The sequence below is a fragment of the Phaenicophaeus curvirostris genome, chromosome 17 (assembly GCF_032191515.1).
Source record: "Phaenicophaeus curvirostris isolate KB17595 chromosome 17, BPBGC_Pcur_1.0, whole genome shotgun sequence".
Classification (NCBI taxonomy): Eukaryota; Metazoa; Chordata; class Aves; order Cuculiformes; family Cuculidae; genus Phaenicophaeus; species Phaenicophaeus curvirostris.
In genome coordinates this window covers 15,126,672-15,154,581 of record NC_091408.1, presented here as the reverse complement: position 1 = coordinate 15,154,581, position 27,910 = coordinate 15,126,672, and the positions used below count along the sequence as shown (strand labels likewise).

General features: G+C 36.7%; 1 protein-coding gene across 3 annotated transcripts; it reads left to right on the top strand.

Annotated features, from left to right (window-relative positions):
• The first annotated feature begins 170 nt into the window (after nucleotides 1–170).
• MPHOSPH9 (M-phase phosphoprotein 9) lies at nucleotides 171–27,658 on the top strand. 3 transcript variants are annotated; one of them, XM_069870658.1, is made up of 23 exons: nucleotides 171–300; nucleotides 1,105–1,255; nucleotides 2,566–2,655; nucleotides 5,644–6,164; nucleotides 7,160–7,283; nucleotides 9,550–9,640; nucleotides 10,908–11,014; nucleotides 11,416–11,538; nucleotides 12,297–12,730; nucleotides 13,441–13,599; nucleotides 14,699–14,786; nucleotides 15,545–15,760; nucleotides 16,602–16,649; nucleotides 17,056–17,120; nucleotides 18,901–19,002; nucleotides 20,561–20,698; nucleotides 21,412–21,587; nucleotides 22,364–22,531; nucleotides 22,850–22,970; nucleotides 23,727–23,830; nucleotides 24,650–24,861; nucleotides 25,400–25,468; nucleotides 26,721–27,658. In XM_069870658.1, the coding sequence occupies exons 1-23, from the start codon at nucleotides 197–199 to the stop codon at nucleotides 26,820–26,822; spliced, it is 3,513 nt and encodes a 1,170-aa protein (XP_069726759.1). In that variant the 5' UTR covers nucleotides 171–196; the 3' UTR covers nucleotides 26,823–27,658. The 3 variants fall into 3 exon arrangements, with proteins under 3 accessions (XP_069726759.1, XP_069726760.1, XP_069726761.1); XM_069870659.1 differs by lacking the exons at nucleotides 171–300; nucleotides 1,105–1,255 and adding an exon at nucleotides 3,328–3,363 and having other exon boundaries at nucleotides 2,564–2,655; XM_069870660.1 differs by lacking the exons at nucleotides 171–300; nucleotides 1,105–1,255 and adding an exon at nucleotides 3,331–3,363.
• The last annotated feature ends 252 nt before the right edge of the window (nucleotides 27,659–27,910 follow it).

Genomic DNA, 27,910 nt, shown 5'->3' with positions numbered 1-27,910 from the left:
TTTGCAAGCTCCTTGTGGGACTAGGAAGAAAGGTTAGTTGTGGAATGCTGGCTCTTTCTGGGGTGGTTTGGCTGAGACAACTGTCTCTTTAATCCAATTCTTTTTCTTTGAACAATGGAGTCAAACGGCTTTTTAAAATATGAGCGTGACTTACTTCTTTGTATTTTCAGGGTAATGTCATCCTTGAGCCCAAGGTATGGAAAACTGTGATGTGAATACAACACAAGAAATCCCTTCATCTTGTGCAGGCTCTGATGACAGAAATACTCATAGCTCTGTATGTAACTTGAATTGTAACAGGTACGGTGCTGGAGGCCTTCCTAAAAAATACATTTGTTATGTTTGTTTTGCTTAATTAGTATGCTTTTACAGTAACATTGGTGCTAAGGTGAAATAATATGTAATATTCTACCATGTATATATTTTTTTTAAATTTGCAGGTGTCTTCCTTAGTGAAGAACTGTTAAATTGTCCCTTAAAAGCTTAGTTACTTCCATTGCCTTGTGTCTCTTTGAATGGGTGGAGGGGTGTGACAAATTGTGAGAGACCTTTGTTTGGAAAGATCACGCGTTACGCTAAGTCACTTGCAGAGAACAGCAACTTAGAGGAACTGAATTTTTCTGTTCCATGCTTGGTGAATAAGAAGGGCAAATGCAGGTGAATGGCCTAAGGGGTCAGATGAGGAGAGGTTCTTGACTGACCTGTTCAGATAAGAATTACAAGTCTCTTAAATCTGAAAGCTTCTGATCTCGGAATCTGTGAAGACATGCATAGATTTGAAAAACTGGGTTTATTGCTGTTTGTACTAGTGCACAGTAGTATCTGTGCTGATTATTCTGTCTCTCCTCTTGGAAAGCTACTGCATTTTAGTAATGTGTACGAAAAGAGTGAAGCATGCAATGGAGTCTTTGACGTTTTCTTGAAAAATATCCTCATTCTTACCAATGTCAGGTGGTTTTTTTTCAGCACGATGATGGTCACAGTGTAAATTAAGTGTATAATTCTTCTACGGCTGTATAGCATATGTGGTGTGATATTTCGGCCACTGTGTTGGAGAACTGGCATTGGTAAATAATTGAAATGTTTTTCCTCATGTTTCACTAGAAGTCCCTCATCCAGTCCCAATGGAGTTTCTGGTTACTCAGGGAATGCTAGGTCCTCGTTAACATCAGGTTCTGTTGAGCTGCTTGCCTCTTTTATGCAAGATATCCAGAACGTTGGAAATGCTGACTCAGAAATCGCGAAGAACTGTGAGGTATTTGATCTTAGCGTCTATTTAAAAATAAATTATATTAATGCATCGTCTTTGCATTTTTGAAGATAGGCCTAATGATGATATAGTTTAGCAGTAAGTTCTATATATGTATGTGTTTATTCTTCATGATAGGACAAATCCTTTTATAGTGTATGAACTAATCAGGTGGATGGATTTTATTATGATTTTATCTTAGCTTTTTATTTTACTGTTTTACAATACAGATGTCAATATCAGTATTTTAAGATAGCAAGTCTTTGAACTGAAAAATTTAAACCGTTAAAATTGTAGCGCTTCAAACTGGTCTGAAGTGAACCTAGAAATAGAAGTTTTCTATTTTAGTTGTTCTATTTTAGGTTCTATTTTAGTTGAATTTATCATCTGTACAAATAGAGTAAATAAACAGGTTTTTTTCCAGATTTAAAACAATGCAAAGATTGTAACGTGGGTTCAATGAGCTTGATGTCTCAAACCCCTTTTTAATGTTGTTTTTGTCCTATTATATTTGAAATTTTATCTTTATTTTTAGTCTCCATAAGGAACATCAGATTTCCACATCGTGGGCTTTTTCTTGCAGAATTTTTGAGCTTCCTGTCTGTGGTCAGTCAAACTGTCTCTTGACAGATGCTTATTTTGGAGCTCTTTAATGGCTTCAAGAAAATATTTTTGTGTCTAGGCTCATGCATTTTATGTCCATGTCCTATGCTTTAAGTATCGTATCAGCCTCCGTAAACATTAGCATAAATCCAGATTTTACTGCATTGTAGGAACCCCATATATTGGATTTTTTAAGTTATCTTCTTCTTGTGACTAAATAGACATGTATTGTGGCCTTTAGCTGGGCTGCTGAAGGGGAGAGTTTCTTATTGAAATGAATGGTTCACTGGACATAAACATGTTTAATTATCAGTTTTAAAACTGCCTACAATTTATTGTACTGGAATCAACCTTTCTTGCCAGTTCTTTCTACTTTTAAGTAATGTTATTATTATTTTTTTTTAAATAGACTAACTCTCTTCCCTTGCTTATTTTCGTTTGTTTTCTTTTTAAACAAACTTAAGTTGTAGAAGTGTGTTACCTTGCTGTCTAGAAGGACCTTTTTTTAGGAGAATATGTCTCTAGTGAATTGTTTCCATTGAATGATGGAATAGGGGACTGCATGTATGGTGGGGTGGACGACAGCAGTGCTGTTGTTAAACTTTGTTATGTCAACGCCAAGTATAACATTGCAAAATTGTTTTGCAGCTAGAGTAAAAGGTAGGAGATGCAATATGGCTGTGCTTTAATTATTTTACTTTGTGATTTAATAGACAAGGTGGCTACAGTTATTGAGACTGGTGGAAAAACAATGTCAGGAACAAATACTCGCCCAGCAAGAGCAGTTCCACCATCAAATCCAAGTGAGTAATAATTTGTTCATGTAAGCAGGTTAGACTGAATGGTTTTTTTTCTACCCTCTGCCCCTCTAAAATAATACAGTCTCTGGCACTGCTCAGTTTTTCTGTCAGTATATCAGACGGGCAGTTAAAAGAAGTGGATGACTGGAATGCTGATTTACAGGGTGCGTATTTGAGACACCTTGGCTAATTAATAAAGTCACTGGTGGGAACCATTTCAGAAGTAAAGATTCTTGGATTATTTGTTTTCAGTTACTGTTTTCACAAATGTTTGGTTCAGAATGCCCATGTGATAATTGGGGTGTTTTTAGGTACCAGCTGTTTTTTATTAACTGTTGGATTGTATAATTTCTAACTTTGAGACATAATAGTTTTCTCTTCTTTAGAAAATATTATGCGACTTGTCATTTCCTGGGCTAGACAGTATATAGCATACAAAACCATTCAGTGTAATAGCTGAACGCTTATTTCACCCTTCAGTTGAATGATCTCCTTTCTAAGGATGAAAAATGATCTGCATTGAGAGTGACATTTTTCCTGAATCATATTTATCTATTAGAACAGGAGAAATGTGTATGCATGTATAAAAGGCAGTAATTCGATATATATAAGTTAATATCTTCATAATTTTGGTTGCTGTTTTTCCCTTCCCTTTCCCGATGCCCTCTACACTAGTAGTAAACAACAGTTCCTGAACTGAATTAACAAGAGGTACTGTCCTTTTATCCTATCTCCTGTTTCTCCCTTCCTGCCTTTTTTTCCCCCCTCCCATCTCATTATTTTTTCCCACCGGTGTTTCCTTACCCTTGTATATCCTTCCTGTCACTGTAGTGGTTTGATTCACTTGTTGCTAGTCATAGTTTTGACTAATCCATTGTGCTGGCTTTGCCCTTTTTTTTAATTTATTAATAGGAAAGGCTACCTCTGGAAGAGCTGAGTTTGTGGTACCAGCAGGGATTTACTAACTGCGTGAATTGCCACACTAAATATAGAATCAACAGCTATTACTTGCCTTCAGTTGTATGAGTGAATGCGTTAAATAAAATAGATGGAGTTACTTATCATAGAATCATAGAACAGAATAGTATATGAGTGACCTAGTGAAAATGATGAAATGCAGGCAACTCAATGCTCTAATTAGAATAATAAAAAGACAAAACCAGAAATCCAGTATTTGAGGTAGAAAAGCAAGATGCTGCATTAGCATTGATGTGATTCTGAGATAAGGCTTGCACTATGCTGCGTTTCAAGACCAACTGTGCTTATAAAACTACTTCCTCGTCTATATGAAAAAATAGATCAAAAGACCTTGATTTCATTTTGGAATCAGTGGGGTTAGTCCTCGACTTGTGATCTGTATGCTGGAAGACAAGAGTGCCAACAACAGACTACCAGCACCTGTGGATCATCCTAAGATCAGGCTTGGTTGAAGAGGATTTAAAATAAAAAAATACATACAATTCCAAAACTCTACAGAAATATTGTCTTATTTTTCCCATTTTTCTTGGAATTATTTATAACTATGCAAAGAGAAGTAAAAGTGCTATTGAATTGAAATAGTAGCCTTTTACTTCTCACTGCACAAAGTATTAATGACAAAGATTAAATGTCAGCAGAGAATCTGGTCAGTTTGATTTTTGTCCACCACAGTTCTGTTTCTTCCCTTTTGTTCTCACTTCCCACCTTCCTTGGCAGAGCTGAATCACAGAACTAAAATTCAAAATGATTGCTGCAGTCATTATTGAAACCATTAGCACAACAAAAAAAATTGTTATGACAGAATACTTCATCCCTGGTTTTTTTGTTGGGTTAATTTGTTTTGGGGTTTTTTAGCACAGAAAAACTGAGCTGAAATTCAATCATTAATTCTACGGCAAGTTAGTAAAACATGAGGCTGGATTCTAACAATCCTTGCGTGTAGGTTCCTCTGAAATTAGGTCCTATTTTTTAGTTCTTACTTTCAGGGAACAAATTATTTTTGTACAATTTGTGCTTTCCACTTGCTATTTGTATGTGAGTTACTGTAGTTCTGTGAAAAAACATTTTTTTTAATCCTCCTGAAGTAAATAGTTTTAAGCGTGTTCTTCAAAACATTGATATACTTTGATCTTGCGATGTGTAGAGTAAGTTCAGTAATCTCAATGTAATTCAGCAGAAGTGCTGATTGCTGGTCAAAGGATGCAGCCATGGGCACTGGCGTGAGGTCTTCATAGCCCTTGATAAAAGCATGGGTTGTTTCTCAGAGCTGTTTCCAGTGTGCATCTGAAAAGTTAAAAAAACCCCATAATTACTGATCTAATATACTGAAATAGCTCTTCATGGGCTTTGCGGACCAAAGAGAAAGTGACCTGTTAAATTTCTTCAAATGATCTAGCTATAGGTTTGTTCCACTCCATCAGATACCAAAACATCATAATGTAGATCTTTGTATTAATATTATTTGGACTATCTAATAACGTATTATCTAAATCCGATGTATTAAAGTCGAGTTTTGTGCAAATAATCTTACAGAGGTACATTATTCCTATTAGTGTAATAGAGTGATGATTTATACTTCCATTAAAACATCCTTGCAATCTTTAAAAATGTATACCGAAATTATAGGTTCCTTTAGACCTAAACCTGGTAAGACTTATGTGCACTTCTAATGACATACGTAGAGAGTTTCTAGTTTTTAGCTGGCTGGTAGGTAACTACAGTTCTGAATGCATGCAGTGAATACATGCATGTGTGGTTTTTTACACTAATAAATTATTCGTGAGACCTGTGATTCACTGCATGGAATTGAGGATTGTTACTATGCACATTTTACTGTTATGCACAGTATATTTATCTACTTCATGCATGAGATGTTTACACATTGAAATGATTGGGCTATTTCATATAAGTACTCTAATTCTTTCACTAATAAATTGAATCCAAGATGCCTCAAAATATAAGTGTGATTTGTGGCACCATCTCATAGGAGTTTTGCCTTTTGTTTTTCTGTAGCTGATTCAGGATGAGATAAGGCAGTTGGTGGGACTGCAGACCAGCAGCTGGGGTGCCAACAAGAGCAGAAGTTTGCCAGCCAAGCTTACAGACGCTTTTTCATCCCCAGAAAGTCAAATGGGGATGAGTTCTGAAATCTTTGAAGGAAATGAGTGCATCGTCGATCAACTTAGATCTAATGAAGCAGAAAGTCAGCTGAATGCCTCTGATCTGCATCAGGAATGTTTTGCAAGTGACGTTTCAATGAATAGTGGGTATGGTACTCTTTCTGCCTCCGAACTGAACCCTAGCAGATCTAACGGCGTTAATGACTGCACAGACTGCATGGAGAAAACATCACAAGGACAGGGTGACGCAGCAGTATTGCAAAGTGGTGCAGTTGTAGCCAGTGTTCAAAATAAAAGTGAAATTTTCCCCAAAAAAATAGAGGAAAATTTTTCATCAGGAAGGAATGATACTTTAATTTTTCCTGCTGAATTTGAACATAAAGTTGATGAAGCTCAATGTGGAAAAAAAGCCAGGTAAGTGATAGAATTCCTGAATGTGTTAAATTTATTGTAGATAGTCCCCACTCGGTAAACAGCTGCTGCTAGCTGGAAACGTGCGAGAATGGTATGGAGCTTCTTGATTGTAAAAAGTACTCTGCTGCTTGGTAGATAAAGTTCAGCCTCACACTTCTGTGTAATACATAGTTGTATCTGCAGTCTTATCTTTGTAGATACATTGGGAGGGAAACTATGAAATCTACTTTCTACTGCAAATTTCAGCTAAGACACAGTTTATTTATAGTGTTTATCTGTGCACCAGAAATTTAGGTGCTGATTACCAATTTTAATGACTGATATTTTCCTATTGTGCTCAACGAGTCTTATATGTTTACATTACAGTAATAAATTGTATCAGACAACAGCTGAACACATTTGGGTTTTTCTGTTGGATTTTTTTTTTGGTTGATCTTTGGTTTTTTGCTGTGTTCAGTAGGTGGGTGAGTCTACCAAGATTTTTTTTGAAGACTGGCTAGCTGATTTGGCAGCAATACTGACCAAGCACTGCTTTGGTCACATATAACTTAACAGTCTCCTTCACTCTCCCTGTCAGCTGTAATGACAGTGGCTTCATGTGGTCACGAGCAGTGTCAAAGATCTTGTGGGCAGCATGTTGCCTGTGGGCCTCTGATAGTGGTTTGTGGAGATAAAAGCATTCTCTCTATTGGGGAGAGAATTGTGAAAATGAACTTGCATTTTCCTAGTAGATAATAAACCAGCTTTCTTTAGAGAATTGAGTTTGGAAATGTCTTACTTCAGCATATAAGATAGATGATCACCTCATTGATACACGTTCCTTCCTCCATTCTGTTGGGGTTTATTCAAGTATTTGATTCATGTTCCGTGAGAGGAGGAGCTGCGCTTCATGGACTTCAGAGAAACAAAGAGCTGGAGAAGCTCAATTCAAGAATGTTTTTCACTGAAAAGGCCTTATGTACTGATGATATATGTATGCGTTTCTTACCATCTAGTAAATCTTTAACGTCATGGGCACAAAAGTTAAAAAAAAACCAACCAAAAAGAACAAATGCTGAAGAAGTATGTGTGAACTCTATGCAAGAAAATGAGCAAGTGAAGAAACTACCCCTTGAGAATGTAGGTATCTTTTTATTTTATGTAATTTTCCTGATTTTATTATTGTCACTGGTATTTTTCCAGTGTTGTTGTATGTTCTGATTCAGAATGTGCTTTCATACTTGAAACATTTGAGTAGTGATGTTCCCATTTATATGTTTAAAGTTTACATGGGCGGAGTTCACTTCTTGCATCATTCTATACTTACATGGCTGTTTTATAGTGTTTTATTCCTTCCCTTATTTTTGTCTTGATTTGCCTAAGCGGGACATGTTTTTTCCTTATAGAGATAATAGTCACATCCTCAGTTAATTATTCAGGTCATGGTAATTTATTGGGCCCTGTAATTTTACAAGGAATCCTGGAGTTGAACCTTATTATGGTGGCTGGCAGTCATAGTTTCCATAACAAATTTTTGGACATATCTTTAATTTTGGCTGGTAACATCTCTTTCAGTACACAGAACTGTTTGTGTGTGGAGGCATTAGCTACTTTGTTTAGGACACATAGTGTTTCTCCAGACTGGGATTTTAAGTTGCAGGGATATTTTTTTAATGTTTGATTTCTGTTGTTTTATATTGTTTTGTATTTTTTTATGAAAGAAGACTTTCTTTTATGCTTGTGTGTGACTACGATTTGGCTCCTCCAAGCTCAGTGGAGTAACCAGCTCCCACAAGAGACATTCAGGAAATGTAATTGGCTCTTTAGAAGTGTTTGTAGTTAACGCCTGTTGCTGTCATTGCTGAATTGGCTCAAAATACTTCTTTTGAGAAAAAAGTTTCTTTGTGTCTCCGCAGCCTCCCCCCGCAACATACTCTTGAGTTAATAAGCGTGTATGTCCACAAATCTGCTTCTTTGGGGGAGGGAAGTTTCATCACAGAAAATATTTCTGATCCAAAAGGATGTTATGCAACATGATTGTATGAGTAAATGTCATTCACGTAACCATGAAGCTTTAGCATTACTTATAGTAGATGAATTGTCACAAACCTCTCTCCATGTACTATTTTTAAGGAAATAGTTCCTGAAACTCTGAATGACTCCATCTACAAGAGAATAGGAGAACTAGCAAATAAGAATCACTTGATTCAAGGCATGGTCTGTTTTCTTTCCTGTGGTCACTTTGAGGGTGATCCAGAAGGGCTAGGAGCTGTTGGGACTTGCTGTCTCTCATCATCTGTTGTCAGTGGAAACAAGATGTTACTGTAAGGGGCTATTTCAAACCTGGAGTCTAATTAATCTGCTGTGGTTTGTTGTTTTTCTCTCTCAGCTTTTGAAAATAAGTTTATCTCTCTATTCATTTGTAACAATTCAGTTGATACCCCTTCATTTTCCTTTCTTCCTCCTTAGGCAAAGCAGAATACCTAAATAAAAACATTAAAAGGGAGAGAATAGCCTTGAGGTGAGATGGTCCTTCATGCAAAAACTAGAAAAGCTTTAGTTCTAATTTTTTTTCTTCCATTAACTCAGTGGTTGCTGTCCTGTTCCAGTCCTCAGTTGTATGGTTGTTATGAATTTGCCGCGTAGTGTGACTGTTCAGCTACTCTAATGGAACAAAAAGCCCTGAGCGTGATAAACAAGAGCAATGTGAGGTGCACACTTTAAAGCTTGCTGCCCTCACTTGCTCTTGTATCACTGTGTTGTATCAACGTAGTTTCTTCTTTTGGCTGAGGAAAAGGACAGTTGTAGCAAATTGTAAATTATGTGGATTTTTTTTCCAAGTGTTGGCCCCACCCTTTTCAAAGTTGTTTCTGTATTTAGCTGGGAGGGTGCTTAGGAAGTTTGGAGTGATGAGAAGAAGGGTGTGCAGTCTCTTGTCTGTTTTGAGATGATAGACTGTGCTTACCTCCTGATGTGTAGTGGGTAGAGTCATAACAGCTGAATGCAACAAATTCCAGTCTTAGGTTGAGGAAAGAATAACACTTTGTTGGTAAGTCATCCCTCTATGTACTTGCTCCTCTTAAGGAGCAAGAGAATTTTGATGACTTTCTGAAATGTGTATTTTTGTAGCAGTTAATCACAAAATTGCTCCACAAGTGGACAGGCACGTGATTTGGAAAATATAAATATCTTTTAACCATGTGGCTTAGCTTAGTTCCCCTTTAGGCTGTGATTGCACTGAATATAAATTGTAAAGGTTTGGAACATGCTGTATAATTAAATTTAATCTCTTTGCTTAAGAAGACTGACAGCATTTACATGCATTTTTTTTAATTATATCCTTGATATTTTTCTTTTTCTTGCTTTGCGATTTTTCCTCAAGTTTGTTTTCTTTTTGTAATTTTAGACAAACCTCACTGATGCTGCTTTGCCACCTTACACTTTTTACCTCAGTCAACCGAAGGAAAGTCCAAATTCCTTAGTGTCTGAAGCTTCAGGTATAGTTATTGTTCTTAAGTTTCCTTTTCTTTTGAATTCTTGTTTTTTAAAACTCTTACAAGAACACATTCCTGTAACTTTGGGGCGGTGAGGAGGGTTTGAGCACTGACAAGCTATTAAACTTTGATACATATTTCTGTAAGTATTTCATACTTCGAACATATTTCTGCTGTTCTTGCTCTCACATTTCAAACTGACGGTAACTCCTGTGTTTCACTGCCGGCAGATGTAAGACATGCAGCAATTTTTGTCCTTCATATTTCTCAACGTTTTAAAGCTGAGCTTTGTGTATAAAATTCTTTCATAATCATGGTAGGGTATCAAATGATCTTTCATATATTAGTGTCATTGGTGTAGTAATCACAGGAGTGCATGGTAATAGAGGCAGGATTCCTGTAAGACAAGGTGTGGTTCAATAATTGTGTCAATAGACAAGAACAAAATAACAACGTGTAACATAGCCTTTTTCTCTTTTGGTCTGATTTTGCTTTTGATGTTTTGGGATGTGTGTGTGAGGTGTGCTTGGGGGTGGTTTTGGGGGTTTGGTTGCTGAGCTGTTTTTGTGGAGGTGGTTTTTGGTCTTGGTGTTTTGTTTTGGATTTTTTTTGTTTCTTCTGTGAAAGCCAGACAACTAATTCACATATTTTGATTACAACAATGTGGGTTCATTTCAGTTACAAAAAGGGGCACAGAGATGCAGCCCTGCAAACTGTGTAAATTTATTTCTTTTTCACCACCCATTGAGAGGGGACTCATATAAGAAACTGAAGTGGGATCGAGACTGTGTCTGTTCCTCTTGTGCCATCCCTCTTACTCCTGGTAGTCTGCTTTTTGCATGCTGTAAAGTGCTGTCAAGTACAAAACTGGAGTGTCTGTAGTGTTAAATGGCTGTCTAGGATTATTCCTTGGGTAATACAGGTTTTAAGTGCTGTACTGGAATCAATAGAAATGTAAAAGTTTGTGGTAAATGAGGATTGTTCTTTAAATACCAAAGACTAAATATGTTTTCGTTCGTTTATAGCTTTCATTACTGATGCTGTGTGCTGTAATACTGATTATGCTGCTTGTGCTTTGCATCAGGATTTTTGTAACTTCTGGTAACAAATGCTTTAGTGCGATCCTTAAGCAATAGATGCATGTAATTAATACAGCATTCTTGTTAGCTGACAAAGTAACATTTTGCTGATGGACTTTGGGATTCCTGTTCTATAGCTGTGAGCTTGAAACTTGTAATTTTTTTTTTCTTTCAATGCTTCTTCTTATCAGGACTTTCCTACTGGAAGCTGAATGAAAAGGAGATGTATCACTCTTTACCAGAGAATTATAGAAGTGAGTTTGCTGATGTTTTCTCCACAAAAGTATCACCAGATCAGGTAAAGTTTGTATGTATTTTCAAAGGTGTCTTATAGTTGCTTGTCATCTTTGCTTTTTCTACAGTGGAAAGAAACGGCCCTCGCGAAGTGAACTCTTCTGTTATCTCAGTCACTCATATTCTGTTTTTATCCCCACTGTTTTTATAATTTATTAAGGAATTTATTAACTTTCTTTTGTCATTTTAAAGAAATTGTATGTATAGGAGGTGAAAAGAAACTGATTAGTGTATTAAAGGTGTATTTAGCTCATTAAAGACCCTTTTTTAAACTGGGTGCATTGAATAAAGCTGCCTTCCATTCTGAACTGCTTTATTAGTTAATCCCACCCCACAAATTGCTTATCTATATTGAGGATGGAGGGTTGTGTTCAGGGAGAGTAACGGCGATTTTGCCTGTTGAAGTTGCCTGCTGATGAAACGAAGTTGTCATCATTGAAGGATATTTATCATAGAAGACAAAGGGAAAATAAGCAGCTGCCAGACCAGAATTTTATGCCTTCTTCCCAGTCAAGCCACCCACCACAGGTAACGTTAATTTCTTAACTTTGTGTCCTAGTCTGAAACACGTAATTGGTTACAGACTGGTCTTGTATTAATTGGCCCCTGCTGCCACCTCCAGTGTTATGTTGGAATAGCAGTTTGTGCTGCCGTGTGATGTATTAGACTGGGGAGAGATCCAGCTGAAAAGATCCTCTGAGAATACCCTGGGTAAACAAGCACCTTTTCTTCGCAGCCTCGAGGATGGTGCAGGGATGAATCTGCTTGCCCTGAGGCTGCAGTCACAGAAGCAGGTTTCTTGCTGCTTCCCACTAGGCAAGTTAATTCCACCCGTGAAATAGAAGCACAGGATGTGGAAATATTCTTCATCATATCTGTTTCTTTATACAGCTTTCAGTCTTCTACAGAATCCAGAAATGATGGCTAATCTGTGATGTTGATACAGTCCATGAAGTGATTTTTTTAACTTTTCAAATACATTGTTTCAACCTACAAGCAAACATCATAGTCCCACGTAGGCAACTGAAAAGTAAAAGGTTTTGTAGACAGCTACTTATTTTAGATAGGTCTTTTATTCTTAATAGAAACTAAGAAACTCAAGTTGCAAACATTGTGAATATGTATCATCACCTAGGCTGTTACAGGTCCCTTCATCTTGCTTATCACTACTAAATTATTGTAGTAATATTCAATATAATTCCTATAATATATTATATAGATTGCTGATGTTCTCGGGCTACGAAAGTTAAACCACAATATTTTTAGCATCATAACTTATTTCCTAGATCTTGACGTTGGACCCAACCCTACATGTGAAACCAGGGCAGCAGAACCCAGGATGCTGTTTCTTCAATGTTCCTGAAGAAACTACTGCTTTTTCTCCAGACTCTGTGGTGGAGCCCGGATTTTCAAGTCATTGTGACACAGACTCTTTTTCACAGACAAGTAATTCATCTCAGCTAGATGATTCTCTGAAATATCCTGTCAGCAGCGGAGCTGTGCATTTGGACCTCTGGAGAAATCGCCCATTCCAAAATGAAAACAAGACCATCTGTCCCTTTCCAATGGCATATAGAGATGGTAATAATGATAATTTAGTTGACACTGAGGAGGAAACACTGACTCTAACTCCATCTTCTGTTACTCAGAGTGCTGACAACAGTGTGCCAGAACGTAGTCTCTCGGTGACATCTGTTGAAGATCCTGTGGTAATGTCGAAGTAAGAAATAATTTTTTTTTTTTTAAGTGTCATAGAGTTGGTACTTCCATGAAAGAAGTGAAACTTCACAATACTAGCAAAATAAGCAAAATGTGAGTTCTGTTTGCATAGTTTGACATTGCTGCTTCTTTTTTCCTTTTTTTCCTTCATCTTCTTCCCCTCCCCCTGCAGTACAGATGGTGTATAAATAGAATGCTCATTCTCTCCTTCTTGCAATTGTCTTTCTTTAGACTGTGTTATTTAATCTTCTTTAGACTGTACTATTTTAATCTAAGGCATAATATTTATTCTCTGTCTTCCTTGGATGTCAAAGTCTTAACTAGGAGGCAAAGCAATGTCCTATGTTTTAATGCTTCGTCTGTTTCTGTTTATACATTAAAAACACGTTTTCTTCATAGGCTGTGTGAGGGAGTTAAGTTGGTTAGAGAATTTCAAAGTCATATGTGTAGTTTCTAGTGCATTGCAAAGGAGAGGAGAGAGTTAAACTTTGTATTGTATTTATTGTAAATATTCGTATTAACAGGAAGACTTTTATGCAAGCCTTGGGTGTCTTACAGCCCTGCTTTATGTGATGAAGCTTTTTCTTGCTTTAATACGAATGCAATTAAGTTGTGTAAGAGAGATGTGCTGAACTCATTATGTGAGTGACTACAGCAGTGCATGGTGATGTGGATAGCTGGCATTTTCTTTGTTCTTAATTTTGAAAATAGGATTAGGCAGAACCTGAGGGAAAAACATGCTCGACACATAGCTGATCTACGAGCCTACTATGAATCTGAGCTACATAGTTTAAAACAGCAGCTAGAGGCAAGCCACAAAACTGCTTCATCTGAAGACTTGCAGAAAATCAATCAAAGTCTTGCTGACAGGTACTGTTTATCCTTTCTTGTCCTCTTCCTCTGGTACATGGCATTCTTTACACTTTAAAAACGACTATGCTTGTTTAGAATATCTTAAAATGTTTATGTTGCTCTTCTATTCTGAAGATTTCATGCATTTATTATATGAATATTTTCCTATTAAATATAAATTTTTTGTTATTTTATGCAGCTGTTTAAGATCAGTTTAAAATTATTATTAGGCAAGTGTGATGTTTGGAACAGAGATCTTGTTTGACCTGATTTTTGCTGACACCAGAATAAGCTTTGCTCAATAAAAGCTAGCAGACTGAGGTAATCCCAAGCGATTTCTGGTGGAAGTATCTCTGTTGCAGGATAATGCTCACCGGTCATTCTGGTGAACGTTGTCCCTCTTTATCTTTCATGTTAAAACCACAGATGATACAGGACTGTGCTTGAACTCACTGTTAGATTTGTAAAGCCAATACGCCAGTCAGTGGTCTTTGACCAGATGTTACTACTGCAGTCTGTGTGCCTAACCTATACATTCCATTAGACACAACTTGAATGTTTGCTATATATAGAAGCTTGATGCAATTTTTATGTCATTATTGCCAGTCAAAATACATATTGTAAAGGCAGACAGCTAAAATACTTTAAAAAATGTGTACCCTTCAGAACAATTGAAAAAGAGTGTGAGTAGCTGAGATTCTTTAGTAATAATCTTCCATCACCCGTGTGTTCTAGCTATTAAAAGTGACTTTCGAGCAGTCATTTATTGAGTTAAAGTAGCTTGTGGTAAGATGTCTGTCGCTAATTATCACACAGCATCATCAATTAGCTCTGCTCTGGTGCATCTCGGTTGCTTTTGCTTCTGCAGCTCTTACGCTCTGAGCCATCTGGAGTCTCTGTGCATGTTCCCAGTTTGCTGCTTGCCCACCATGAGCACCACAGCCTGTCTGAGCGGAGACACTGGCTGCTCGCTGCAACAGGCAGAGACTGTGGGTGGAGGTCACAGGCTGGGCATGAGAACTCGTGGGGATGCAAGAGGAAGGAAAAAAGACTGTAAAATGTAGATTTAGTATTTTAAAATTTCATGAGATTTTTGTAATCTTTGTGTTCTAAATAGGTGTGACCAGTTAGATGCAGCTCTGAATGAAGCGAGTGCTCGCATAAAAGCCCTTGAAAATAAGAATAATATGCTAGAAAAGCAAGTGGTAAGTAGACGTTCTTAAATCAAGTTGCTTTTTCACTAAAAGAGTAAGAAAATGCACTTGTTACTAAGCTGATCTGTTTCCATATCTTTCTCTATTTTCACCCTTTCTCCTTAATATGTCACATCAGCCAATATGTTACACCAGTGGCTTTCCCAGCTGAGTTTCTCCTTGAATAATCATCACTTTGCTTATGAACAACCTTCCCAGGTTAGCAGGGATCCAACAACGTTTAAGAGTGAGATACTGCGATATGTTTATGATGTTTCTCCTTAGATTTTTTTTTTAAATTTATTTTGTTTTAATTACTTTCTCTTGTGAGAAAGTGATAAAAGCTGTGATAAAAGCAAATCTCATCTTTACTGGGCTAAAAATATTTTCTTTCAAAATATATTCATACAGTCCTTCTGGCTAGGTCAAAACAGTTTGCTCATGACTGCGTAGATGCATTTATTGGTCAAAGGATTTTGTTATGACAGCTGGACTAATCCATTCCACCTTTTTAAAACTTTTCTTTCTGTGCTGGGAAGCAAGGCGGTCAGTTGGGGTTAAAGGCCTAACCTCTGGATATTTTAAGTCCTATAAAATACTTTTTTTTAATATTCTTTTTTATACATCACAAAAATGAGCAAAAATCTTGTTTAGTTCATGTACAGATGTATTGTTGTTTTATGTTTAGATGGCTTTAGATTATACTTCGTACTGCAATAAAAAATCTGCTAGGTAAGCATTATAATTAATGAGTTTTTTTCCTCCTACAGGCAGATTGGAGGGAACGCTTTTATGCAGCCAGTAGTGCTTCCAAAGTTTTGCAAGAACGTGTTGAAGAAATGCGCACAAATAATAAAGAGAAGGATAACACTATCAGTCGACTAAAATCAAGGCTTAAAGATCTAGAGGAAGCATTTGAAAAGGCTTATAAGTTATCTGACAATAAAAATACAAGACTAAAAGAAGAAAGTAAAATGTTTCAAAATGTAAGTAAGAAAATGGGCAACGTTGTTCACATTTGCACAGCAGGTTAAGAACATGGCAAGACCTGGGTGTTTTGGAAAACTACTCAAAGTTTTCCATTATGAAGTCTTGACGCACAACTAAGAGAAGAGAAATTATTTGGGTGACTCTTGGCTAGGTGGTAGGTGATACTGCAGGCCTAGCGGATATTTAAAACCAATTGTTTAAGGCAGCATCACTCAATGTGATAACACTTGTCATAGTCTGGCACACGTATTTTATTACTCCATGTATTCTTATCTTATTTTTAGAGGTATTATAGGAAATCATTTTAGAAAGTTATTTTTTCTCTCTTAAGCTTAGTGGTGAGGGACTGAATTTTTTATAAGTCGCACAAATAACAGGTTTAGCAAGTTGTGATATGATTTTAAATAATCAAAGGATTTGTTCTTTGATTCTTCAGTCGTAGGTTTATGGAATATTTAAATGGATTGGGGAAAGCTATTTCATGCTTTGGCTCCTTTTTTACAACTAAAATTTCAAAATATAAAGTCAGCATTGAAGTCAGTGACTAATTTTATCAGTTCATTTAACTCCTTCGCTTTCTTTAGAGAGAAATAATTTGAAAATTAGAAATACATTGTGTAAGTAGCTCTGTCTCCTCTTGTCCTGCCTATAACTTTTTGTTCTTGTTGGAAGGTGCAAGAACTTAAGAAGTACTATTAAAGTACACTCTGTATCCCCTGTAGGGCTTCTGCATGCTGTAGAGAAATGATTCAGATAATTTTACAGCAGTCAACAGAACTGTTACTTGTGTATGGTCTCAGTGTGGGTTTTTGTGTTCTTTGTTTGGTTTTGTTTTAGCTTTTAGGAGAATATGAGTCCCTTGGAAAAGAACATGAAAGAGTAAAGGTAAGTACATGCTAGTTAATTCTATGGCATGTTATTATGCATTTTGCATATTTGGTGTTTTAATTAACTTAATAAACTTAAGTATTTTGAAAAAGATCAAACTGAAAGATCCATATTTATTTTAACTGAGTGCTTCCTACTACATCATTAGAGCCCTGGAGGGAAAAGAGGGAGTTTGGAATGTATGTTTTCCAGTCAGAGACAACAAAAAGGCTGCAAAGTCAAAGCCAAAGAAATTGAATCACCCTCCCTTTCAAATAGAAAGGTGTACTTAATGTATTGTCTTCAAGACCAGTGTAGAGTTACTAACTTTTCTTTTAATACACTTGTGTGGTTTCTAGGCTGTTTACCTTTTTTCCTTGTGTAGTTTCTAGGCTGTTTACCTTTTTTCCTTGTGTACTTGTAGGATACATTAAATACAACTGAAAACAAATTGCTTGATGCAAACATGCAGATTTCTGATTTGAAAAGGTAAATGGGAAACTGTCTTATTACAATTTTAACAATATGAAATGTAGGCTGTGCTCTGAATGTTTGCTCCTAGATTATGAAGGCTGTATATCTTGCAAGTGTAATTGCATCTTATGAAGCATTTCATGTTGCTTTGTTACTTTTGTATACCCTGTAAAAATCTTGTTATTTTAGGATATCTGCTTTTTCTATTTTATCAATCTCAGTCCCTTCCAGTGGGATGTAATTAATTGCTTCCTTTCTGACTGTTGTCACTCAGGAAGATCAGCCAGAGTCTTGCTCAAGCTCTTACTGCTGCAGTTGAATTCTCAGGAGCCCCCATCTTCAGCTAACCAGTCTCTGTCCTGCTTTTCAGGAGTGAGGATGCTGGCGGGAGTTTGCTATTCAAGATTATGGCTCCTAGGCATGAGTAAAGGACAGAAACGTGTTCCATGTATAGAGCAGGAATAATATCTCCTGTGGATGTCCCTCATGCTACCTGAATCTATTTTTTGATTGGGAGAACAGAAATCCCTGGAGCTTTATACTTTCTATGTGGGCCCTAAGCAAGACGTGTTTGACCATCAAACATCAAAATAATTTCTTGTTATAAATATATTCTCTAGCCTGGGATTTCTCAGCCATTCTTTGTTGAGGTTGTTAAACAGCACGTTTGCTCAGGAAAGTGTAGAGATTTGGGAAGAGAGAACATCTGAGGGGGTTCTAGGGCAGACATTGTAGAACTATAATGAGGTGATGTTTCATGTCATTCATCTCCCTTTGGGCTTCTTTTGGGAGCACGTGCTGCCATAATTTTATATGAGCGGCTGAAACCCAGATTGTTAAGACAATTTTTTTTTTTATGCATGGTTTTTGATGATTCTTCTAGAAACGTGGCTACAAGTTTCACACCGAAATTAGTTCCAAATGTCAATGCCACCAAGCATTAACCTGTGCAGAGTCTTCAGACAAAACCTGAAAAATAGCAAATGTGATACTCAGGAGATGTCACAGTCCTTTTTTTTTCAGCTCAGATCACCTGATTTTTTAAAGAAGAACAGAAAGAATGAATAGGAAGAATTTAAGAGAGGAATGAGAGGAAGCCAAACCCACTCTGCCTTCATTTTTTATTGGGATTGTTGAGGAAATGATGGTGTTTAGTCAAGTATTTCTATTGGTGCATCTGTGTTTTCCTGCCTGTTTCTTAGTGCTGCTGGCTTGGGACTATTCCAGACTGAGGAAATTGTAGTGGAAAATGAGATTTCTTTATTTTTAGCTCCAAAACCCTATATTTCTGTTCTTTTAAGTGGGGAATGCCTAAGATTGTGTTGCGTTGCCCAAGGCTAGTTCGCTGGAGATGTGGACTGCAGTATGTGGGAGAGGGGAAAATCATGTGAAGAGCCGGAGGAGGAGATGAGTGGGGTTACCCGAGTGACACAGGGTAGGAGGCACTCGTTAAATCCAGAGTCAGGGAGACCTTTGTATAAGCACATCATTTCAAGGAGGGAAAATATTCTTGTTTTGTTTTCCCCCAACCCCTCTGAGGTGAATGCTTTGATCCATGACAATGTCTTCTGGTTGTGTCTGTCTAGCTAGGCCACCTAACTTATATAACTTGGAATTCAAATACATATTTATATACATATTTGTATACATATGTAGATAAAAATATAGTATTTGCTCTTGTTCTTCGGCTTCACTCAGGTTATCTGAATAGAAATGAGTAAGCTCTAAGAAATATGATGTATCTTTTATTTCATTTAAATAATCTCATAATGTATCTTGGTTACTTCCACATTAGGACAATTTCTAAACTTGAAGCTCAGCTCAAGCAGGTGGAACACGAAAACACGCTGAAATGTCGACATGTTACTGAAAGTCGTTTAAGAATCTCTTGTGCCAAGTAAGTGAATAGTCCAACAATGTAAAACCAGGTTATGTATGTTAGAATACTTTTTGATATGTTTTGGCTAAAGATGGATCAACTTGATGTCAGTTTGTAGTCTAAACTGGATTAAACATACAACGTAATCCAGAAACTTCACATGCCAAGTAATTATTAAAAACAAGTAACTACTTTGGATAATGTATGTGTGACTTGGCAGACTCTCTCTAGTCTTCCCAAATGAGCATTTGATAGGTCTCAGTTGCTCAGCTGAGTACAATCCCCATGTTCAACAAAGATCTTGGAAATAAAATCTAATAGTCTGACTCGACATTTGAGGTTTTCTTTGTGATTGATTTGATTGGCTGACTACTTCTTATGTTTCTAAACATAGCTTGTACAGGTATCCTGAGAGTAGAGTGGAAATAGAATGCATACTTTAGTTTTAATTGTGAATTTATGTTAAGGAAATTGAAGTTGTCTTGTGTTGTGGTTTTTTTGGGGTTCTTTTTTGTTTGGTTGGTTTTTTTAATATTTAAAGACCTGAAAAGCTTTGTCACCCTTTGTTTTTTTATTGCTTTATTATGGCTTCTTCATTGTTTCTGCCAGTTCAGCACTGGTGCTGGGAAGCACAAAATGATAATGTGATGTGTTTTGTGGATGTCCATTTGTATATATTGAACAGTGGTATTTTGAGGGGGACCTGACTTTTTATAATTGTGCAGGTGCAAGTGATTTATGTACTAACATATTACAGGGAGAGATTTCTCTTTACAGCTGTTTTAATGTTTATGAACAAGATCCCTCAACAGTGAACAGAGAAAAGCAAGACCTGAACATGGCAGGCTGTGTTCACCAGGGAGGAGGATGTAAAAGCCAAGAGGGATTGGAAGTTAATCTGTCCCTTGCTGATCTCAAAGGCTCAGAGAAAGCCTCGTTCCAATTGAATGCACAGCAGGATAGATTTACAGAATAGTAGTCAGGGCTCATGTCTCGTGTAAGCAAGAACCCTCTTTGCTAATTATCATCTACTTTCCTGCATATAAAACTCACAATTTTCTTTTGACGTTTCAAGATAATAATGAACTCATTGATGCTTATTAGTTAGTATCTATCTCTCTCAGATTATCAACAGTGTCGTTTTCTTGTTTGAGCTTTTTGGTTTTTATTTTTCTAACAAATGGTGTCAAAGGGAAATGTGGAGTCAGATGCTCTGAACTATGGAGTAATCTGCACCAAAAGGTTTTTGTTCAATTGGTTGAGAACTACTTGTTAATCAAACCTTGGTCTCAGTAAGCACATTAACTTGGAAGAAGATCTTTGCCGAGTTCTGCATTCTGAGCCTAACATGTAAATTAGATTGAAACCTCAACACATAGTTTTTTAAAATTATTTTTTATTTACAAATATGTTTTTAAAAGTTATTTTTCCGCAGTATTTACAAGTTTATTGTATATGTGTTATTGTTTCTGCTTAACTAGAATAAATAGCTGAATTGACTTTTTTTTTTTTTTTAATGAAAACCAAAAAGAAATTCCAAAGCCTTTCATAATGTTGAAGTTTTTTATTCCCACAGCAAACTGTCAACTCCTGATGTCAGCAGGCGAAAATGGCTGATACCAGGGGCAGAGTATTCCATCTTCACTGGCCAGCCTCTGGAAGTCCAGGAGAGCCCTAGAGATAATAAGTTAGAGGAAACCTACATTCCTTCTAGGTGAGTTGGTTTCTTTCAGTCTCCACTATGTTGTGAAGTTGAACACTTCTAAAAATAATTTTATCCAGGATTGACTAGATTACTATTTTAGCTTTAGTACTTGTTAACTAGAGTTCTAAACAAAAAAATTCTGAATGTTGTAGACGGAATCTATTCCTTAAAACCAAAGCAGCTTTCTTCCTTCACCAACCTGCTATGAAGCAAGCAGCATCATCCTTCAGTACCTTCCTTGAAATATCAGAAAGCTTCAACTGCATTTTATGCCGCTGTCTTTACTCCCTCTGAGTTGTGTCCAGTTCTACTGAGTCCAGACACCGTGTGCCATGTTGTACTGGATGTGAGCTCTAGTGGTTAGCTGCAGCCTTCCACCAGTGTGAAGCTTCTGGTGTAATTTACAATGTAATTTATCAGTGGTTTGCCTTCTTCCTCAAAAGTTTCTAAAGCCTCTGTCAGAATTTATTTAGTTCTAACAACATGTGAAGTCACCAAATTTAGCTCATGTTCAACTTCAGATTCTGAAATTATCTGTAACAAAATCCTTTGAGGTTCTTATCTGAAACTAAAAACACCCTTAAAATTTTTGCATTGATGACTAAATTTCAAACTAAATTTCTCCAGGTTTTGTTTATTCAGCTAGTATTTGGGTATAGGAAATAAAATAAATAAAACTTGATCCTTTTTTTTTTCCCCTCCACTACCCTACATTCTTTAAGGCACCATTCTCCTCCTGAAAAAGACTTCTCTGAGGAAGGCTCTTCAACAAACACAATAGAAAAGAAAGAAAATGAGATGTCAGAAGCACCGATTATAAAAGCCTTTAAAGAACTTGAAGAAGGAAAAGCATTTAAAGATTGGGGTACACAGACAGAAAAAGACGACACGACAGCTAGTAACTTTTATTTTTATATTCCTGAACTTGTTTTTATTGTTTTTTTCTATCTTTCTATGTCTTTTGGTTTTGGTTTTCTTAGCATTAAAGTCCATCAGGCTTGAATGATGAGATAGAAACAGTTTTAGCATGCAGACTTCTGGAATTTTGCTAAGAAAATCCAAAATTATATAGATAAGTGACTTGTTTAAAATAGAGGGAAGGCCAAGTTTGCTGTTAGGTCTCAGGCTAGAGAGCAATTAATGTTCTTTTTCTAAGAATAACTTGGTATTCATAAGCAGTTAATGGAGTCCTAATAAAGCTCTGGCTGGCTGTACATCTGTTTAAGTTTTGTTCTCATAACGGTGTATCAGTATATTGTTATGAAAGCTGGCGCATGTAGCACTGCACTGAGCTTTTCTAACAGCATTGATTCAAGAAGCCTTGTAAGTAGAAAGCATTTCATAAATACTTGTATAATGGTTCAGGCGGGTATTCAACCCTCTTTACCAAAAGATGCTTTTGTCCTGCTTTCCACTGTCTCTTTATTAAATCAGTGTTATTTAGCATCAGTTCCCCCCCACACTCTGCAAAGCATCCTTTGTCATGAGTTAAACTCTCTTGTTTCGTGAATATGGTGAGCAGGAAGCGAGGCTTGAGCAAAACAGCACATATATGGTGATGTAAAGCAGACTAAGTGCAGTCTTTGTACAGTAAAAACTGAGTGTGAGAGAGTATTGGTGAGTTCTTGTATGGAAAAAGAATGACTAATATAACAACTTTTTCCTTTTAATTAGAAACATCAAATCGACGTCAAACTGTTGGCTTTGTTGAGACTTCTCTAGCTGCTAACCGCTCCCCAGAGAAAGGTAAAGACCAACACAGACCAAAACGGTACAGCCCCCCTTCTGGCCAGAGATCATCGTCTCTTCCTCCTTCAAACAGGAAATCAAATAGCACTCCAAGTAAGTGCTTTTCTGAAGTTTGGTTTGTGTTACTCAAAAAGTAGAAGCAAATAATGAAAGGCTGCTCTAGAAGAAAGAAAAGTGAAAACTAACTTGGAACTCTCATGTTTTCTATGATTATAGACGAGATTTATTTCAGACTGCTAGAATAATGCAGAAACCCTATCTTTATTTTTCTATGTGGTGATGCAGTTTTCATCTAACTAGAATAAACACATAGACAGCTTTGTAAAGCATTCTTTTAAGATGTAAGCATCTGATCATGAGCGCTGCATTGGAAGAAGTTTTAGGTAGGTAAACATAGTTTGTCTTTTGCAGCAAGAAGAGAGATAATGTTGGCACCGGTGTCTGTGACGTACAGCCCAAAACGATCTCCAAAAGAAAACCTCTCTCCTGGATTTAGCCATTTGCTTAACAAAAATGAAAACACAGTGACAAGGTACCAGTTTTGTGAATACAATTGTGTTCTTGTCGTTATTATAGCAGCAGTATGTTTATGCAGGCTTAATACTGTTCCTGCTGTTTCTTGTTCATTAAAAGTCCTAGAAGATGAGTCATGTGAAGATTTCTGAATGTAAAGCTAAGTTTTACTTTTTGAAATCTGGCAAAAAAAATCCAGAATGCTTTTCCATCTTCAGCATTTGCCAAGATTGAGACAAAGAAGTTACAGAAGAATTGGTCTGTGGAGTAGGTCCAGATCTACATGCCACTTATCAGGAGGTGTAAATAAAAGTTGAAACTAGTATCTACCTACCTGCCATGGCACCTCTAGCACATTAATATAAACTCAGCTTTCTGCTAACTGTATTAGATAATGTGGTTTCTAGAGAGACCTTTGCTTGGCAAGGCTTGTAGAGTTTGAGAACATACTGAGCTGTGAGGTTAAAGTGTAGGAATGTCTAGCACCACTTTAACGGTTCTTGTGGATGACAACATGGCAGTTTGGTGTGCTTGAGAGGGGCAGCTTGGCCTGCTTTGGAAGGAAAGGCACATGAAGGAGATATTTTGCTGTGTGCAAACAAGAGAGTTTTGGGGTGTGGTACTGTAAGCAGTAATCAGAAGACTTGCTATGCCTGTGGGATAGAAGTGTTTTATTAAGTAATTGCTTATTTAACCAGATGGTGTAAAAGTCAAAAATACTGTATTACTTGATACATGATTTCTGGCAAGTAATTGTGTGCTTCGTGCTCTGTAGATTTGATATACTTCTAGATGACCTGGAAACTGGTCCTACATCTATTCTGCAGCACAATAATACAAGAAAAAGGCTCCAGTTTCTCTCAGTAGATGACACAGAAGGTAATCTGTCAGAATGAGGAGAAAACTGTTCTTTTTTTACCATAATTTCTTGCACATTTGTAACAGCTGCTTAAATAGAAAGCTGAGACTTTACTTTATGAAGTACAACTTCAAAAAATCCTCTAAATCTTGATTTATTCCTGTAGGCAGAGAAATGCCATTCATACACCATTTTATTTTTATGTATGGGTTTGTGTGCATGAACACAGTGGAACAACAAAGGTAAATAGGGAAAGAAGGGCAATATGTTTTCCTATGCTTAAGTCAGTTATGCAATGAGTATCTTAGTAGGGTCTACATTAGGAGGTACATACTGATCTGAATAAAATTCTATTGCTAAACATTGCATTACAGATAGCAAGGAGTAACTATAGTAAAGCCAGTTGCTTCCTATGTTTTAAATGAGTTATTGAACCGAATGTTTTCTCACTTTTGTAATTCTGGTCACAATGTTCTGCTTTTGTTTTTATTGATGTGTTTATTTAGATGAGTATTTTTATGACAACTAGGCTACTTGGTGATATTTAGAAAAGTTGTACCAGTAAAAGTAATTCTTAATTAGTACAGTAATCTGTTTGTTAACTAAAAAAGTATGCTGTGTTGCAAAGATCACTTGAAAGATGACCCATACAAGTGTTTTGCACTCTTCTGGGAAGTTCGTTTAAGGCAAGCTTAACAAAGCTTTGCTAGTCCCTCTCCTCAGTTTATGTACCTCCAAGGTCACATTGCTTTTCTTGTTATTAGTCTCTTTTTCTGTCATATGTCACAATTTTGCAGATAATTACAAAACAAATAAGAGGACTCCTATTTTGTTGATAGGAAGGCAGCATTCAGATATCAGACACACCTCTTGCGCTGAATCTGTCAATACTGGGATGAAGAGAGCAACAGCTTGGGACGAGAGGAGCATAGCACAGAAATATGAGCCAGCGCTAACACCTTTCGAGGGAGACTTCAAGTACGCAGCAAGGATTAAGACTCTGGCTGAAACAGAGAGGCTTTTTGATGAGCTGACTCAAGAAAAGCAACAGGCAAAGATTATTTTTATTTCAAAGTTGCAACAAAACATAATTGTTATATGAGAGGCAAGGCATGCAGCTGTATAGGTCTGCAGCGCATGGCTGAGATTCATGCACTATTTTTAGTGATACCCTAGGAATATGCCATTATCATTCCCTGCTCTACTTCCCATGCTCTGGTGCTTTTCTGTCCCTGGCTTCATTAAAGGAATTTAACATAAACAGAGTGTGAATGGAAGGGGTTGGAGTGAATTTATTTTCTTCCTTGATGGATAATGTTTTAAATCAGCCTTTCAAACAAGGAAGGTTATTCTGGCAAGTAAGAGTGCTCTGTTCAAAGTATCCTTAAGAGGGTCTGCTCATGAATGTTGACTTCTGCATCGGTTCTGTATGGCACAGTGTCACGGTAACATAAGTTAGTGTTTAAGAACAGGACTGGTTGTGTATCTGTAATCTCTACACCTCACTCCTCTCTTTGTAAGATGAGTTAGGAAGGCTTGTATTTGCTCTTGAAACTGGCATTTACAGATGAAGTATTTTCTGTTAATAGATTGAGGCTGCATTGAGTCGAATACCTTCTTCTGGTGGAAGACTGACCTTGCAAGCAAGATTAAATCAGGTGAAAAAGCTTCTATGTATGACTGTTCTCTTGAGTTGCTCTTCCACAATTTGAGGATGTACAGCGTAAATTAATGTTCTGCTCTATAGTAAGGGTGATTACTGTCAGAATTTTTTCATACTACTCAGAATTGTTCCTGAATATGGCTGAACTTGGAATCTGCCTGAAAGATGTTCTCTAGGCTTAACTGCATTAGCAGATAATGGAAAAGTTACTTCAAGTTAATTATGAACACATTCTGACTTACTATGTAAAAGGTGAAAACAATCTGAATAATTTGTATGGAAGTGATTCAGAAAAGAGTAATTAACTCTGCAAACATTTAATTTCTGCTGCCCCAACCACAAACAGATGACTTTTCTTTTGTGTGAATGTGTGCATATATGTATGCATATAAAGGAAAAGGATGTGTTATATATGTATATATGTACTTACTACATAGTATGTATTCTCCATAAGACTGTTTATATCTTCTATTTTTTGTACACAGGATGCGTTTTTCTGTATTACTGCAAGAATAGTGTGTTGTTGCAATAACACTGAGTGGTTGATAGAGGCAATATGTTAAGAAAATGCAGTGACTATGAAATAGATCCCTGAAGCTGTAGAGAGGATGTTGTGCTGTAGAAGAAAGTGCAAAGTTCAGATTTTGTTCATTTGGTTTGTTTTTATCTGCTTGCAAGTATAAAGAAGAAAATAGGAAGGCAAAAGGGAGTAGTGTAGGTGGAATACAGGAGCATGCCTTCTTCAGAAAAAAAGTGTCTCAAGGTTGTATTATAGAGGTCTCTAGGAAGCCTATGACTTCAGCATTTCCTAAATGGTCATCTCAAGGCTTGATATTGAAATAATTTTGCAAGTAAATTTGAAAGTAAAAGTGCATTCCAGTAAACCAATACTGCCACTCCTGGCAGTGGTCACCTGGTTGCTAAATGCATTTCCCTAATTATCCGCGTGTTGTAATTCTTGTCAAGTTTATCTCATGCACTTTCATAAATCAAGTGGAAAATAACCCAAAATACTTGAAACGATTTTTAAAAAAGGCAACAGTCCACAAATACACACACGTACATTAAAATAATATGAAAGGTGTGTAGGTCTGGCCCTACATGTGCCAGTAATGTGTCCAAAAGGATACCAGTCCTAACCTAGGAAAAGCAGTAGTTGTTTCATTTTAGAAGGAACATCAGATTTTGTTGTATGTTATTAAATCCTTTTTTTTTTTTCCTTTCTTTTCTTTTACTGTTTCTTTTAGGAAGCCCTGGAAGATCGCTTGGAGAGGATTAATAGAGATTTGGGGTCAATACGCATGACTCTGAAAAGATTTCATGTTTTACGTACCTCTGCAAATCTTTGACAATTCTCTCTTGAATGCAATTATGCTTTGTTTTTGTTTGCACTAATATGTAATTATGCACTCAGTAAATGCAAATTGTTTTGTATTTTTATAAACCGTCAGTAGTAGATTTACAACCATCTTACACTTTACAAGCAGCAATATTTTGTACTTCAAACAGCCGCCTATATTTAAAACATATTTTTGTTACACTTGAGAAATTGACGTTTATCCTGGATTGTAATATTTTTAGAAATATTAATTATTTTTAAATAGTGATATCCAATTTGTAATAAGAACAAGAAACTAAGAGGCAGCTTGTTTTCAGAAAATAACAGCGTTATCCTTTTGCACTGTGTTTTCCTCACCATTTTATAAATATTTATGGTATGTAAATACTAGCCAATAGGAAATTTTGAACTTTAATACAAAAAGCAACACAAATTACCTGTGTTAAAGATAATTACTGTTGTGTGGTAAATCCTTTTAAATTAAAACTTATAACATAGGTATTTTTTTTTGTGACAAAACTGTGAGCAATACTTTCATTACAGCTGGCTGGCTGCAAACAGGTCTGTTTTGCTCATTTGGCTGTGTTAGGAAAATACTCCTCTAAATTATGTGATGTCTCCCAACAGTTGCAGCAAGTAGTGTTTTGGTTCCCCGGGTGCCAGGATTCACGAGACTGACAGCAGCCATCCTCTCTCCCAGTGAATCGCTCAGTGCCAGCTGACACTCCAGGACTGGAGCTACTTCACCGGAGTGACTGCTCTAACGCGCCAGGCTGGGTTTGGGCCGTGCCAGTGTTCTGATTGCATATACTTCCGAATAAAATCCCAGCTCTATTTGTGAACATACGTGCATTTCTCTTGGTGAAAAATACATATTTGCTTGTTGGCATATTGCTGAATTACTGTCCAACATTGATATTTCAGTTTGTATTTTAATATTAAATAAATGCTTAATTAGATTCTTTCCTCCTGCCCAAGAACAATAATAGGCTCTGGGATATTACATCAGCGATAATGTAGGTTTTAATCATATTGTGTGTTTCAAATTCTGTCCTTGATCAAGATGTTTAGCTACCAATGATGCGATTAAAAGCCCAG

Excerpts from the sequence above, each read along its gene's own strand:
- MPHOSPH9 (XM_069870658.1), top strand. The coding sequence starts at position 197 with ATGGAAAACTGTGATGTGAATACAACACAAGAAATCCCTTCATCTTGT. Across the intron at positions 22,971-23,726 it reads AATGAAAACACAGTGACAAG|ATTTGATATACTTCTAGATG; the intron begins GTACCAGTTTTG and ends CGTGCTCTGTAG. Across the intron at positions 25,469-26,720 it reads TGCAAGCAAGATTAAATCAG|GAAGCCCTGGAAGATCGCTT; the intron begins GTGAAAAAGCTT and ends TGTTTCTTTTAG.